The sequence below is a fragment of the Cherax quadricarinatus genome, chromosome 26 (assembly GCF_038502225.1).
Source record: "Cherax quadricarinatus isolate ZL_2023a chromosome 26, ASM3850222v1, whole genome shotgun sequence".
Taxonomy (NCBI): domain Eukaryota; kingdom Metazoa; phylum Arthropoda; class Malacostraca; order Decapoda; family Parastacidae; genus Cherax; species Cherax quadricarinatus.
In genome coordinates, this window is record NC_091317.1 from 20562006 (window position 1) to 20579146 (window position 17141).

Here is a 17141-nt window from a genome sequence, read left to right on the forward strand (position 1 = left end):
GGTAAACTTAAATATGATTTGGCAGCTGGGAATTTGGCGGTTGGGAATTTGCGAATGTGTGAAGCCCGCGAAAGTTGAAAACGCGAATGTTGAGGGAGACCTGTACAATGTAACATTTTTTTTTAACAGACCAGCCATCTCTCACCAAGGTAGGGTGATTTGAAAAAGAAGAAACACTTTCACCTTCATTCATATTATCACTGTCTTGCTGGAGGCATGCACATAATACACTTCAGATGCCCCTGCAAACTGCAAATATCCCCACCCATCTTTCAGAATGCAGGCACTGTATATCCCGCCTCGTAGACTCAAGTCTGGCTAACAAGTTTCCCTGAATTCCTTCAGAAATGTATTGCCTTGCTCACACTCCAACAGCTCATCAAGTCCCAAACCCATTTGCCTCCACTCACTTCTATCCAACATACTCATACACACCTGCTGGATGTCCAAGCCTCTGCACACAAAACCTTTTTTTACCCCATCTCTCCAACCATTCCTAAGGCAACCTCTGCCTCACCTTCCCTCTGCCACAGATTTATACACCCTCCAAGTCATAAATACAAAAAAAAAAAAAAATACTAAAATAAAGTACCCAGACTACACATACACAAAAAAAAAAAAAAAAAGGCAAAGGAAATGTAACTTAAGAAGTGAAATTACTTTGAATCTGTGGCTCAACAAACCCTGGGAAAAGCACTTCATCATGATACCAACTATGCTACAGTGTAGCATGGTAACACAAGCTGGTAATCTCAAGACTGCTGGGGCATGGAATTGAATACAGTTCACTTCTTAGAATTATTTACATTCATAGTGAATTTCTCGGTATATAAGATAGCTCAAAGAATTATTCTTTAGATAATGAGGACTTAAATGTGCCTGCCTTGTGCAAGCTGAAGAATGCATAGGTAAAACAAATATTATGCTTGCTAATAAACAATGAACTCTTTACTCATGCTATACAAAGATAAGAAATATTACCTGTGGAGAATGGAGAGAGCCATCTGAGCTGTGCGAGTTAATCTGTGTGCATGGGTTGAGATGGGAGAATGTGTTGGGTGGTTCAAGGCTAACTCTAGGCTAGCTCCACTCACAACAACTGACAGCAGCGTCTGACCAGCACTGCTTCTGTCGACAAGCTGCCTTACAACTAGATCACGAACACAAGAATCTGTAAAGCAATTTACTATACTTTAAATATAAATTGCAAATTTTCTCATGCAGTTAATAAAATACAGTGGTCCCCCGCTTTTCGTAGTTCCCGGCAATCGTAAAATTCGCCAATCATAGAGGTATTTTCGTATAAACATGGACTCGCTTTTCATAGGTTGACTCGCGAGTCGTAGTTCGTCCGGGACGCGTACCCACAGCGTGAGCCAGGGCGGCAGCCAGTCTGGCATTGTTTACCAGTGAGCGAAGGTCCCCTCACGTGCTCCAGCGAAATATTTCATAATACAGTGGGCCCCCGCTTAACGATCACCTCCAAATGCGACCAATTATGTAAGTGTATTTATGTAAGTGCGTTTGTACGTGTATGTTTGGGGGTCTGAAATGGACTAATCTACTTCACAATATTCCTTATGGGAAAAAATTCGGTCAGCACTGGCACCTGAACATACTACTGGAATGAAAAAAGTTCGTTAACCGGGGGTCCACTGTATTCCATTTATTTTAGTGCTTGCAAGTACTAAATAAGCTACCATGGCTCCAAAGAAAGCTCCTAGTGCCAAGCCTGTGGTAAAGAAGGTGAGAAATACGATTGAATTTAAGAAAACCATCATTGAACAATACGGAAGTGATACAAGTGTGGCCGAACTGTCCAGGATGTATAAGAAACCCTACACAACCTTATGTTCCATAGTGGACAAGAAAAATGAAATAAAGGATGCTGTTGTTGCAAAGGGAGTAACTATGCTGACAAAAATGAGTTCACCAGTACTGGAAGAGGTTGAGAAGTTATAATTGGTGTGGATAAATGAGAAACAATTAGCAGGAGATACTCTTATGACTTCGTTTATTTGTGAAAAGGCTAGGCAGTTGCATGAAGATTTGGTAAAGAAATTGCCTGCAAATAGTGGTGAAGTGAGTGAATTTAAGGCCAGCAAAGGCTGGTTTGAGAGATTTAAGAACCGTACTGGCATACACAGTGTGGTAAGGCATGGTGAGGCTGCCAGTTCGGACCACAAGGCAGCTGAATTTTTTTTTTTTTTTTTTTTCAACAAGTTGGTCGTCTCCCACCGAGGCAGGGTGACCCAAAAAAAGAAAGAAAATCCCCAAAAAGAAAATACTTTCATCCTCATTCAACACTTTCACCACACTCACACATTATCACTGCTTTTGCAGAGGTGCTCAGAATACAACAGCTTAGAAGCATATACGTATAAAGATACACAACATATCCCTCCAAACTGCCAATATTGGCAGTTTGGCTGAAAAATATGTGCATGAATTCCAGGAGTACATAGAGGCTGAAGGACTGAAACCTGAATAAGTGTTCAATTGTGACAAAACAGGCCTCTTTTGGAAGAAAATGCCAAAGAGGACCTTCATTACACAAGAGGAAAAGGCAATGCCAGGACACAAGCCTATGAAAGACAGGCTGACGCTAATGTTCTGTGCTAATGCTAGTGGGGATTTCAAAGTGAAGCCATTACTAGTGTACCATTCTGAAAATCCCAGAGTGTTCAGGAAAAACAATGTTATGAAGAGTAAATTGTGTGTGTTTTGGAAAACTAATAGTAAGGCATGGGTCACGAGGGAAATTTTCATCGAGTGGTTCAATGAAGTGTTTGGCCCTAGTGTGAAGGAGTATCTCCTGGAAAAGAAATTGGATCTCAAGTGCCTGCTAGTAATGGACAATGCACCTGCTCATCCTCCAAACTTGGATGACCTAATTTTCGAGGAGTTTGGGTTCATCACAGTAAAGTTCTTGCCCCCGAATACCACTCCTTTCCTCCAACCCATGGACCAGCAGGTTATTGCAAACTTTAACCCTTTGAGGGTCGACAGGCCCTCTCCGAAACTTGTTCTCAGGGTCGGCCAAATTTAAAAAAAAAAAAAAATTATTTTCTCTTATGAAAAGATAGAGAATCTTTTCCCGATCATAAAGACACCAAAAGTTTGGAATTTGATAGAAAACTTACGGAATTATCCTCTCGCAAAGTTAGCGGTCTCGGCGATGTTTACGCATCGACGATTTTGCCCACTTTGAGCCCCATTTTCGGCCAATTTCACTGTACTAGTCGACAAAAAACATGAATATATCGCTAGAACTCCATTTTTTCTATCGAATGGGTGCAAGAAACCACCCATTTATGAAATTCAACTATCCAGTACAGTGGTCAGAATTTAGCAATTTTGCCAATTTCACACAAATTTCAAAAGATGCCAATTTCCGAATAGGGTCCAGAATAAACAAGAAAGACATTCCTGGCACTAAAATGACATTTCCTCTAGTCATTAGTCACGTCTCAAGGCCCCTCTTATATTCTTTTGCTTTCCACTTTGAATTTTTATTCTCACAAAAAATATAAGATTTACTGTTATGCAGACTACTGCATTAGTGTAAAAAATGGTTTAAATATTATTGGTGCACTTGTGAAAGAATATTAGACTCACCAGTTGACGTGTATTGCACGCTTGGCACGATTTGTTTACTTTTGAAGTTTGGTAAAAATCGAACATTTCTGCTACTTTGAGCTCAATTTCAAGGCACCTTTCATTGTAAAACCAGTCAAAATCATCTCAATTTCTGTAATATGTCTTCCATTCTATAAAATGAGACCAAGAAAACTAGAATACAACAATAAATACCATACGAAAATACACTGCAAAGTCGCTGATTTATTCCAAAAAAATGGTCAAAGTTTTTTTTTTCTCATTACGCACTGTGTGCTGCAGGATTTTTTTTAGACTGTGCACACTGACCACATAGACCCATTCTTTCATATGAAGGCCTACCAGCTTTCTCCCACTAGATTTGAGGCCGCTAGAATTTATGCGTACTAGTACGTCAAAAACCCCTACGCGTAAGACGTACTAGTACGACCAAAACCCTCAAAGGGTTAAAAAACTCTACACAAAAGCAATGTTTCACAGGTGCTTGACTGTGACCACAGACACTCACTTGACCCTAAGGGAATTTTGGAGAGAACACTTCAGCATCCTCCACTGCATAACCCTTATAGGTATGGCTTGGAAGGGAGTGACAACCAGGACTTTGAACTCTGCCTGGAGAAAATTGTGGCCAGATTGTGTCGACAAGAGGGATTTTGAAGAATTTGGGTCTGACCCTAATGAGCCTATGTCTGTTGTAAAATCAATTGTGGCACTGGGGAGTTCCATGGGGTTGGATGTGAGTTTGGAGGATGTGGAAGAATTGGTGGAAGACCACAATGAAGAACTCACCACTGAGGAGCTGCAAGAGCTTCAGCAGGAAGAGCAACACATCGCAGCTCAGAATCTTGCTGCAGAGGAGGAGGAAGAGAGATGGAAGAAGGTGCCTTCTTCAGAAATTAAAGAGATTTTTACTATGTGGGGTAAGATGGAAAGCTTTATGGAGAAACATCACCCTAACACAGTTGTTGCAAGCCAGGTTGGCAACATGTACAGTGACAAAGTCTTGGGCCATTTTAGGGAAGTGTTAAAGAGATGCCAGAAACAGAGCTCTCTCCACAGTTATTTTGTGAGACAGGACTCCAGTGACTCTCAAGGTGGTCCTAGTGGCATTAAGAAACAGAGAAGAGAAGCAACCCCCAGAAAAGCAAATGGTACCTGAGGTGTTGATGGAAGGGGATTCCCCTTCCAAACTATAAACAATCCACTCTCTCTCCTCCTCCAGTCTCCCATACACTAAGAAGAATCTCCAATAAAGGTAAGTGTTATGCTGTTAATGTTTCATTCATCATTTCCCATTGTATTGTTTATGTACTACATGCATATTTCATGTTAAAAAAATTTTTGTTTTAATACTTCTGGGTGTCAGGAACGGATTAATTGTATTTACATTATTTCTTATGGGGAAAACTGATTCGTAAATCGTAAATTTCGTTTATAGTAACGGCTCCAGGAACGGATTAATTATGAATAACGAGGGACCACTGTACTATATAATGTCTGACACACACATATCTGGATGAAAAAATATTTTGCACAAATTATACAACTATACAGTAGGTGAACAAATGGCTATAAGCTGACAAATTCTAGTAAAAAAAAAAAAAATTTAGCTTTATCAAGTACAGTACTGTACTTGATGAAGCTCACAGTGGGTGAAACATCATATTAATAAAAGGTTTCTTTTCTGACAGTGCCTTTTTAGCACCAACTACATAGTAAATATTTACATAGCATTCATACTGTTTTTCAAATTGAAGTAAACATTCATAAAACATTACAACATCCTAAATGGATCCGAAGAGACCCCAAAAAAGGAAACCCATTCAATTCACCTTCATTCATTCAATCACTGCCTTGCCAGAAATGTGTTGACATCATCACAATTCAGATAACTTTCCAAAGTGTAACATTCCCACCTGTGAATTAGACACAATCTACCTTTCATAGCATTTTATTGAACAGACGATTCATCCACTAGGGACTTTTATCAATTGATAAAGTCCCTGGTGGACGAATGTTCTCTCAATAAATTGCCATAAACCACATACTGTCTTATTCACTTGCTTGTTGGTATATTCTACCACTGACATACATGCCTGCCCCTCCCTTCAAAATGTAGGCACTGCTCATTGCACCTCCATGACTGTAGTCAAGGGAAATGCTTACCCATATTAGATCCTTCAAGTGTATGGTGAAGGAGGGCTAAGCAGCGATCAAGTACTGTTTCCCTCTCCTCCTGGCTGATATAACACCAGCGTAGCAAAGTACCTGCTACTTCTCTGGCCATGAACACAATGCCACCCCTAACACTACCACTGCTAACACCACCCTGTTGGAGATAATCATTATTATTTTTTATGTTTAATATAGACATAATGCTGAAAACTGGTAAATAGACACTTAATGCAGGGAAATCTTTATTGGTACAACATTTCACCAAGAAATGAGCAGCTTTTGTGAAGCTCACTTGTGGGTGAAACATTGTATCAGTAAAAAGTCACAGCAATAAGTGTCAATTTTCAATTATTATTATCATTATTATACGTCAAATGATTCATATCTCTGCCAAAGAATTAAATACAGTATATCATGACAGTATAAACACACAAATCTGCACATCAAGAAACATCCTGAATTTACACTGCAAGCAGCTTTGGAAAATTATTTTACTTATGAAATATATACTACAAGGTATCTGAAGAGACTGCACTATTCCAATTTTGATTAAAGTATACAGTATTTAATAGATTTTCAACTCCATACACACTGTGCACATACAAACTGCCTCCCAAGAGATAGTTGATATGTTAATAAAATAAAAATATCACTCATTCAGTATCTATTGTAATATGTATACCTATCTCACTGTGGCCAAAGTATACACGTATTCTTTTTACCTGTATTTTGACTAACGTATAAGCTAAGAGATTTTTCATTTTTAAATTTTTACAAATATTTGTTACGGCTTAAGAATTAATTATTCAGCTTAAGGAAAAACTTTTTTTATGAAGTACGCTACCAACTTGGTCAGCCTTTGTCCACTTTATATCCTCATGTGTTCAGCTCGTGTGGACACTGCAAAGTTTTTGGTACTATGTACTGTATGTAGGTAAATTACACCCATTTTGTTTATAGATGTCTGGGAGAAGCACTGATAGTTGCTGCTGATACAGAGATGGATTTTTTGACAACTCAGATGCAATTTTATATTATACACAAACTTTTACATACCTGCATACCTATAGAATGATGTTATATCTTGAGACTGGGTCTCCAGTTTGGATTTGTGAAGACAGGAGCCTAAGTACTAATCTTTGATACCTCAGCCTTGGTTTGGGAATGTCAGCTCTTTGAGTTGGCACATAGTAGAGTTCCCATGGGAAGACCTGAACTAGCAAAAGAGTAAGCTTGATTTATAAGACGGAGGAGTGAGGAGCCAAGAAGAACTTGGTGACGAGCCTCTGTTGAAGCTGGAGCCTGTCTGCCTGCCTGCCCCCCCCCCCTCTCTCTTGCTCTCTCTCTCTCTTGCTCTCTCTCTCTCTCTCTCTCTTGCTCTCTCTCTCTCTCTCTCTCTTGCTCTCTCTCTCTCTTGCTCTCTTTCTCTCTCTTGCTCTCTCTCTGGCTCTCTTGCTCTCTCTCTGGCTCTCTCTCTGGCTCTCTTGCTCTCTCTCTGGCTCTCTCTCTCTCTCGTTCTCTCTCTCTCTCTCTCTCTCTTGCTCTCTTTCTCTCTCTCTGGCTCTCTTGCTCTCTCTCTGGCTCTCTTGCTCTCTCTCTGGCTCTCACTCTCTCTCTGGCTCTCTTTCTCTCTCTCTTGTTCTCTCTCTCTCTCTCTCTCTCTCTTGTTCTCTCTCTCTCTCTCTCTCTCTTGTTCTCTCTCTCTCTCTCTTGTTCTCTCTCTCTCTCTCTCTCTCTCTCTCTCTTGTTCTCTCTCTCTCTCTCTTGTTCTCTCTCTCTCTCTCTCTCTTGTTCTCTCTCTCTCTTGTTTTCTCTCTCTCTCTCTTGTTCTCTCTCTCTCTCTCTCTCTCTCTCTCTCTCTCTTGTTCTCTCTCTCTCTCTCTCTCTCTCTCTCTCTTGTTCTCTCTCTCTCTCTCTTGTTCTCTCTCTCTCTCTCTCTCTCTTGTTCTCTCTCTCTCTCTCTCTTGTTCTCTCTCTCTCTCTCTTGTTCTCTCTCTCTCTCTCTCTCTCTTGTTCTCTCTCTCTCTCTCTCTCTGGTAGGAGCTGGAGGTGTGAACTATTAATGAAGGCTCAACTATATTATTCCGTAATAATTTTTTTTTTCAACAAACCAGCCATATCCCACCAAGGCAGGGTGGCCCAAAAAAAAAAAAAAAAAGTTTCTCTTTTTAAATTTAGTAATTTATATAAGAGAAGGGGTTACTAGCCCCTTGCCCCCGGCATTTAAGTCATCTCTTACAACACGCATAGCTTACGGAGGAAGAATTCTGTTCCGCTTCCCCATGGAGATAAGAGGAAATACACAAGAACAAGAACCAGAAAGAAAATAGCAGAAAACCCAGAGGGGTGTGTATATATATGCTTGTACATGTATGTGTAGCGTGACCTAAGTGTAAGTAGAAGTAGCAAGACGTACCTGAAATCTTGCATGTTTAAGAGACAAAAAAGGACACCAGTAATCCTACCATCATGTAAAACAATTACAGACTTTCGTTTTACACTCACTTGGCAGGACAGTAGTACCTCCCTGGGCGGTTGCTGTCTACCAACCTACTACCTATAATTCTGTAATAATATATGTATGTAGTTGTAAATTCAATCTTTCTTAGTACATGTATTAATATTAATTTCTCTGAGTTGTACCCCTTAATAGGAGCTTATACGATAATTGTCCTTGAAGTGTAATTTTGTATTATAAGGTAAATATCAGAGAAGAGTTTGTTTGCTTTAACCCATAATTGTCTAGTTATTATTTTTCCACTTTAACCAATAAATGTGCTGTTATTAATTATTTCAGTAAGTGGCACAATGATTAAGTTTCTCAAGTGGTCAGGACTTTTTATAATCCTTAATTTGAAGGGAGAGTTTAATGGGAACTCTTGGAAATTATGAAGATATGACAAGAGTACCATGTTGCATATAATCCGGAAGAAAGTTGATGTTGTAAGTTTCATGGTAAAGAAGCAACTTGAGCTTCCAAGAGTAGCTACAGTGTACCAGGAAGAAACCAAAATATAGTACAAGAATCAAGATATACAATGGATTATGACCTAGAACTTCTCACTGATACAAACTTAGATAATATTTTTCACATTTTTGGTAATTATGATTTTTTAATTCTTCCTCAACTATTATGCATTATATTTTTTCATCAGGTGCATTTGTTTTCGGTATACTGTATGAAAGCTTTAGAATTAGATTTCTTGGACTACAGAATGAAGACCAGTTGTGGATTCTTTTTTCTTTCTACTTTTATGAAACAATAAACCAAGAAATGTGGGTTAACATTTCAAGAACTCAACACGTTCTCTCATTTGTTTCCTAATACAGTGGACCCCTGCATAACGATTACCTCCGAATGCGACCAATTATGTAAGTGTATTTATGTAAGTGCGTTTGTACATGTATGTTTGGGGGTCTGAAATGGACTAATCTACTTCACAATATTTCTTATGGGAACAAATTCGGTCAGTACTGGCACCTGAACATACTTCTGGAGTGAAAAAATATCGTTAACCGGGGGTCCACTGTACATGTACTGGTATATTTATGATTTATGTTGGCTATTAAATCTGTTGGAGTGTGAGCAGGGTAATATTTAGTGAAGGGATTCAGGGAAACCGGTTATTTTCATATAGTCGGACTTGAGTCCTGGAAATGGGAAGTACAATGCCTGCACTTTAAAGGAGGGGTTTGGGATATTGGCAGTTTGGAGGGATATGTTGTGTATCTTTATATGTTTATGCTTCTAGACTGTTGTATTCTGAGCACCTCTGCAAAAACAGTGATAATGTGCGAGTGTGGTGAAAGTGTTGAATGATGATGAAAGTATTTTCTTTTTGGGGATTTTCTTTCTTTTTTGGGTCACCCTGCCTCGGTGGGAGACGGCCGACTTGTTGAAAAAAAAAAAAAAAAAAAAAAAAAAAAATTAAAATACTGCTACCACAATAACATGAGCTATGGACTTAACTAATATCTTCTTTACCCATGCTCACTTCAATCACAGAAAATCTTTATATACAAACAAATTAACTATCACTTTACAAATGCTATGAATACTTCAGGGCCTCCAATAATTCAATGTTTGTGACTGTGTGCTCATATAATATGCCATTATCACTGAAGAATTTAGAGAGGAAAATGTTGGGAAAGAGGTAGATGGGAGGTGAAGGAGGAGGATGGACAAAGACCTGAGTCTGGGGCATGTGCATGTGTGTGTATCCCATACATCAAACAACCTTGGTGGGCAATAAAGGAGAAGAATGAACAAAGACCTGGGCCTTGTCATGTATCCATGTGTGTATTCACCATACATTAACCAACCTTGATAGCAGCAGTAAGCAAGCCGGTATAGGAGCAGAGTATTGGGTACCTCCCAGTGGCTGCCTCTTCTCCGCAAACTAAAGCACGGAGGCCTCCTGCACGATACCCAATGAATGGATCTGCTTTGCCTCTCTTAAATCCTGATGATTAATATAAAGTAATAAAATAAGATACCCAAGAGTTGCACATGTGTCTAATTTATCAACGTGTCAGTTCTCTGAACCATTCATCTACAATATATATATAAATATATATATATATATATATATATATATATATATATATATATATATATATATATATATATATATATTTTTTTTTTTTTATATATAACAAGTCGGCCGTCTCCCACCGAGGCAGGGTGACCCAAAAAAGAAAGAAAATCCCCAAAAAGAAAATACTTTCATCATCATTCAACACTTTCACCACACTCGCACATTATCACTGTTTTTGCAGAGGTGCTCAGAATACAACAGTCTAGAAGCATACACATATAAAGATACACAACATATCCCTCCAAACTGCCAATATATATATATATATATATATATATATATATATATATATATATATATATTTATTTATATAATATATATATATTATATATATTTATATATATATATATATTATTATTTATTATTTTTTTTTTATTATCACACACCGGCCGATTCCCACCAAGGCAGGGTGGCCCGAAAAAGAAAAACTTTCACCATCATTCACTCCATCACTGTCTTGCCAGAAGGGTGCTTTACACTACAGTTTTTAAACTGCAACATTAACACCCCTCCTTCAGAGTGCAGGCACTGTACTTCCCATCTCCAGGACTCAAGTCCGGCCTGCCGGTTTCCCTGAATCCCTTCATAAATGTTACTTTGCTCACACTCCAACAGCACGTCAAGTATTAAAAACCATTTGTCTCCATTCACTCCTATCAAACACGCTCACGCATGCCTGCTGGAAGTCCAAGCCCCTCGCACACAAAACCTCCTTTACCCCCTCCCTCCAACCCTTCCTAGGCCGACCCCTACCCCGCCTTCCTTCCACTACAGACTGATACACTCTTGAAGTCATTCTGTTTCGCTCCATTCTCTCTACATGTCCGAACCACCTCAACAACCCTTCCTCAGCCCTCTGGACAACAGTTTTGGTAATCCCGCACCTCCTCCTAACTTCCAAACTACGAAGTCTCTGCATAATATTCACACCACACATTGCCCTCAGACATGACATCTCCACTGCCTCCAGCCTTCTCCTCGCTGCAACATTCATCACCCACGCTTCACACCCATATAAGAGCGTTGGTAAAACTATACTCTCATACATTCCCCTCTTTGCCTCCAAGGACAAAGTTCTTTGTCTCCACAGACTCCTAAGTGCACCACTCACTCTTTTTCCCTCATCAATTCTATGATTCACCTCATCTTTCATAGACCCATCCGCTGACACGTCCACTCCCAAATATCTGAATACGTTCACCTCCTCCATACTCTCTCCCTCCAATCTGATATTCAATCTTTCATCACCTAATCTTTTTGTTATCCTCATAACCTTACTCTTTCCTGTATTCACCTTTAATTTTCTTCTTTTGCACACCCTACCAAATTCATCCACCAATCTCTGCAACTTCTCTTCAGAATCTCCCAAGAGCACAGTGTCATCAGCAAAGAGCAGCTGTGACAACTCCCACTTTGTGTGTGATTCTTTATCTTTTAACTCCACGCCTCTTGCCAAGACCCTCGCATTTACTTCTCTTACAACCCCATCTATAAATATATTAAACAACCACGGTGACATCACACATCCTTGTCTAAGGCCTACTTTTACTGGGAAAAAATTTCCCTCTTTCCTACATACTCTAACTTGAGCCTCACTATCCTCGTAAAAACTCTTCACTGCTTTCAGTAACCTACCTCCTACACCATACACTTGCAACATCTGCCACATTGCCCCCCTATCCACCCTGTCATACGCCTTTTCCAAATTCATAAATGCCACAAAGACCTCTTTAGCCTTATCTAAATACTGTTCACTTATATGTTTCACTGTAAACACCTGGTCCACACACCCCCTACCTTTCCTAAAGCCTCCTTGTTCATCTGCTATCCTATTCTCCGTCTTACTCTTAATTCTTTCAATTATAACTCTACCATACACTTTACCAGGTACACTCAACAGACTTATCCCCCTATAATTTTTGCACTCTCTTTTATCCCCTTTGCCTTTATACAAAGGAACTATGCATGCTCTCTGCCAATCCCTAGGTACCTTACCCTCTTCCATACATTTATTAAATAATTGCACCAACCACTCCAAAACTATATCCCCACCTGCTTTTAACATTTCTATCTTTATCCCATCAATCCCGGCTGCCTTACCCCCTTTCATTTTACCTACTGCCTCACGAACTTCCCCCACACTCACAACTGGCTCTTCCTCACTCCTACAAGATGTTATTCCTCCTTGCCCTATACACGAAATCACAGCTTCCCTATCTTCATCAACATTTAACAATTCCTCAAAATATTCCTTCCATCTTCCCAATACCTCTAACTCTCCATTTAATAACTCTCCTCTCCTATTTTTAACTAACAAATCCATTGGTCTCTAGCCTTTCTTAACTTGTTAATCTCACTCCAAAACTTTTTCTTATTTTCAACAAAATTTGTTGATAACATCTCACCCACTCTCTCATTTGCTCTCTTTTTACATTGCTTCACCACTCTCTTAACTTCTCTCTTTTTCTCCATATACTCTTCCCTCCTTGCATCACTTCTACTTTGTAAAAACTTCTCATATGCTAACTTTTTCTCCCTTACTACTCTCTTTACATCATCATTCCACCAATCGCTCCTCTTCCCTCCTGCACCCACTTTCCTGTAACCACAAACTTCTGCTGAACACTCTAACACTACATTTTTAAACCTACCCCATACCTCTTTGACCCCATTGCCTATGCTCTCATTAGCCCATCTATCCTCCAATAGCTGTTTATATCTTACCCTAACTGCCTCCTCTTTTAGTTTATAAACCTTCACCTCTCTCTTCCCTGATGCTTCTATTCTCCTTGTATCCCATCTACCTTTTACTCTCAGTGTAGCTACAACTAGAAAGTGATCTGATATATCTTTGGCCCCTCTATAAACATGTACATCCTGAAGTCTACTCAACAGTCTTTTATCTACCAATACATAATCCAACAAACTACTGTCATTTCGCCCTACATCATATCGTGTATACTTATTTATCCTCTTTTTCTTAAAATATGTATTACCTATAACTAAACCCCTTTCTATACAAAGTTCAATCAAAGGGCTCCCATTATCATTTACACCTGGCACCCCAAACTTACCTACCACACCCTCTCTAAAAGTTTCTCCTACTTTAGCATTCAAGTCCCCTACCACAATTACTCTCTCACTTGGTTCAAAGGCTCCTATACATTCACTTAACATCTCCCAAAATCTCTCTCTCTCCTCTGCATTCCTCTCTTCTCCAGGTGCATACACGCTTATTATGACCCACTTCTCGCATCCAACCTTTACTTTAATCCACATAATTCTTGAATTTACACATTCATATTCTCTTTTCTCCTTCCATAACTGATCATTTAACATTACTGCTACCCCTTCCTTTGCTCTAACTCTCTCAGATACTCCAGATTTAATCCCATTTATTTCCCCCCACTGAAACTCTCCTACCCCCTTCAGCTTTGTTTCGCTTAGGGCCAGGACATCCAACTTCTTTTCATTCATAACATCAGCAATCATCTGTTTCTTGTCATCCGCACTACATCCACGCACATTTAAGCAACCCAGTTTTATAAAGTTTTTCTTCTTCTCTTTTTTAGTAATTGTATACAGGAGAAGGGGTTACTAGCCCATTGCTCCCGGCATTTTAGTCGCCTCATACGACACGCATGGCTTACGGAGGAAAGATTCTTTTCCACTTCCCCATGGACAATAGAAGAAATAAAAAAGAACAAGAGCTATTTAGAAAAAGGAGAAAAACCTAGATGTATGTATATATATATATGCATGTGCGTGTCTGTGAAGTGTGACCAAAGTGTAAGTAGGAGTAGCAAGATATCCCTGTTATCTTAGCGTGTTTATGAGACAGAAAAAGAAACCAGCAATCCTACCATCATGCAAAACAGTTACAGGTTTTTGTTTCACAGTCATCTGGCAGGACGGTAGTACTTCCCTGGGTGGTTGCTGTCTACCAACCTACATATATATATATATATATATATGTATATATATATATATATATATATATGTATATATATGTATATATATGTATATATATGTATATATATATATGTATATTTATATATATATGTATATATATGTATATATATATATATATATATATGTATATATATATATGTACGTATATATATATATATATATATATATATATATACATATATATACATATATATAATATATATAATATATATAATATATATAATATATATATATATATATATATATATATATATATATATATATATATAGGTAGTAGGTTGGTAGACAGCAACCACCCAGGGAGGTACTACCGTCCTGCCAAGTGAGTGTAAAACGAAAGCCTGTAATTGTTTTACATGATGGTAGGATTGCTGATGTCTTTTGTCTGTCTCATAAATATGCAAGATTACAGGCATGTCTTGCTACTTCTACTTACACTTAGGTCACACTACACATACATATACACATTTATTCATACACACTCATCTGAGTTTTCTTTGATTTTATCTTAATAGTTCTTGGTCTTATTAATTTTCCTTTTATATCCATGGGGAAGTGGAATAAGAATCTTTCCTCCGTAAGCCATGCGTGTTGTAAAAGTCAACTAAAATGCCGGGAACAATGGGCTAGTAACCCCTTTTCCTGTAAAGATTACTAAAAAGAATAAGAAGAAGAAAATTGTCAAAGTGGGAAGTCTGAATGTGCGTGGATGTTGTGCAGATGATAAGAAAGAGATGATTGTGGATGTTATGAATGAGAAGAAGCTGGATGTCCTGGCTTTAAGTGAAACAAAGCTGAAGGGGGTGGGAGAGTTTCAATGGAGAGGAATAAATGGGATTAGGTCAGGGGTTTCAAATAGAGTTAGAGCTAAAGAAGGAGTAGCAATAATGTTGAAGGATAAGCTATGGCAGGAAAAGAGGGACTATAAATGTATTAATTCAAGGATTATGTGGAGTAAAATAAAGATTGGATGTGAAAAGTGGGTTATAATAAGCGTGTATGCACCTGGAGAAGAGAGAAGTGTAGAGGAGAGAGAGAGATTTTGGGAAATGTTGAGTGAATGCGTGGGGAGTTTTGAATCAAGTGTGAGAGTAATGGTGGTTGGGGATTTCAATGCTAAAGTGGGTAAAAATGTTATGGAGGGAGTAGTAGGTAAATTTGGGGTGCCAGGGGTAAATGTAAATGGGGAGCCTTTAATTGAGCTATGTGTAGAAAGAAATTTGGTAATAAGTAATACATATTTTATGAAAAAGAGGATAAATAAATATACGAGGTATGATGTAGCACGTAATGAAAGTAGTTTATTAGATTATGTATTGGTGGATAAAAGGTTGATGGGTAGGCTCCAGGATGTACATGTTTATAGAGGGGCAACTGATATATCGGATCATTATTTAGTTGTAGCTACAGTTAGAGTAAGAGGTAGATGGGAAAAGAGGAAGGTGGCAACAACAAGTAAGAGGGAGGTGAAAGTGTATAAACTAAGGGAGGAGGAAGTTCGGGCGAGATATAAGCGACTATTGGCAGAAAGGTGGGATAGTGCAAAGATGAGTAATGGGGGGGTTGAAGAGGGTTGGAATAGTTTTAAAAATGCAGTATTAGAATGTGGGGCAGAAGTTTGTGGTTATAGGAGGGTGGGTGCAGGAGGAAAGAGGAGTGATTGGTGGAATGATGAAGTAAAGGGTGTGATAAAAGAGAAAAAGGTAGCTTATGAGAGGTTTTTACAAAGCAGAAGTGTTATAAGAAGAGCAGAATATATGGAGAGTAAAAGAAAGGTAAAGAGAGTGGTGAGAGAGTGCAAAAGGAGAGCAGATGATAGAGTGGGAGAGGCACTGTCAAGAAATTTTAATGAAAATAAGAAAAAATTTTGGAGTGAGTTAAACAAGTTAAGAAAGCCAAGGGAAAATATGGATTTGTCAGTTAAAAACAGAGTAGGGGAGTTAGTAGATGGGGAGATGGAGGTATTAGGTAGATGGCGAGAATATTTTGAGGAACTTTTAAATGTTAAGGAAGAAACAGAGGCAGTAATTTCATGCACTGGTCAGGGAGGTATACCATCTTTTAGGAGTGAAGAAGAGCAGAATGTAAGTGTGGGGGAGGTACGTGAGGCATTACGTAAAATGAAAGGGGGTAAAGCAGCTGGTACTGATGGGATCATGACAGAAATGTTAAAAGCAGGGGGGGATATAGTGTTGGAGTGGTTGGTACTTTTGTTCAATAAATGTATGAAAGAGGGGAAGGTACCTAGGGATTGGCGGAGAGCATGTATAGTCCCTTTATATAAAGGGAAAGGGGACAAAAGAGACTGTAAAAATTATAGAGGAATAAGCTTACTGAGTATACCAGGAAAAGTGTACGGTAGGGTTATAATTGAAAGAATTAGAGGTAAGACAGAATGTAGGATTGCGGATGAGCAAGGAGGTTTCAGAGTGGGTAGGGGATGTGTAGATCAAGTGTTTACATTGAAGCATATATGTGAACAGTATTTAGATAAAGGTAGGGAAGTTTTTATTGCATTTATGGATTTAGAAAAGGCATATGATAGAGTGGATAGAGGAGCAATGTGGCAGATGTTGCAAGTATATGGAATAGGTGGTAAGTTATTAAATGCTGTAAAGAGTTTTTATGAAGATAGTGAGGCTCAGGTTAGGGTGTGTAGAAGAGAGGGAGACTATTTCCCGGTAAAAGTAGGTCTTAGACAGGGATGTGTAATGTCACCATGGTTGTTTAATATATTTATAGATGGGGTTGTTAAGGAAGTAAATGCTAGGGTGTTTG

The 17141-nt window shown here is 38.7% G+C and overlaps 1 protein-coding gene across 1 annotated transcript in view; it reads right to left on the bottom strand.

Moving 5' to 3' along the window:
* Window positions 1–17141, bottom strand: part of Nup188 (nuclear pore complex protein Nup188) — an 87346-nt gene that overhangs the window by 41004 nt on the left and 29201 nt on the right. Inside the window, exons 12-14 of the mRNA XM_070088868.1 lie at window positions 10117–10256; window positions 5785–5947; window positions 982–1171 (exon numbers count right to left, since the gene is read on the bottom strand). Coding sequence (XP_069944969.1) covers window positions 982–1171; window positions 5785–5947; window positions 10117–10256 — 493 coding nt within the window. The remainder of the gene's footprint in view (window positions 1–981; window positions 1172–5784; window positions 5948–10116; window positions 10257–17141) is intronic.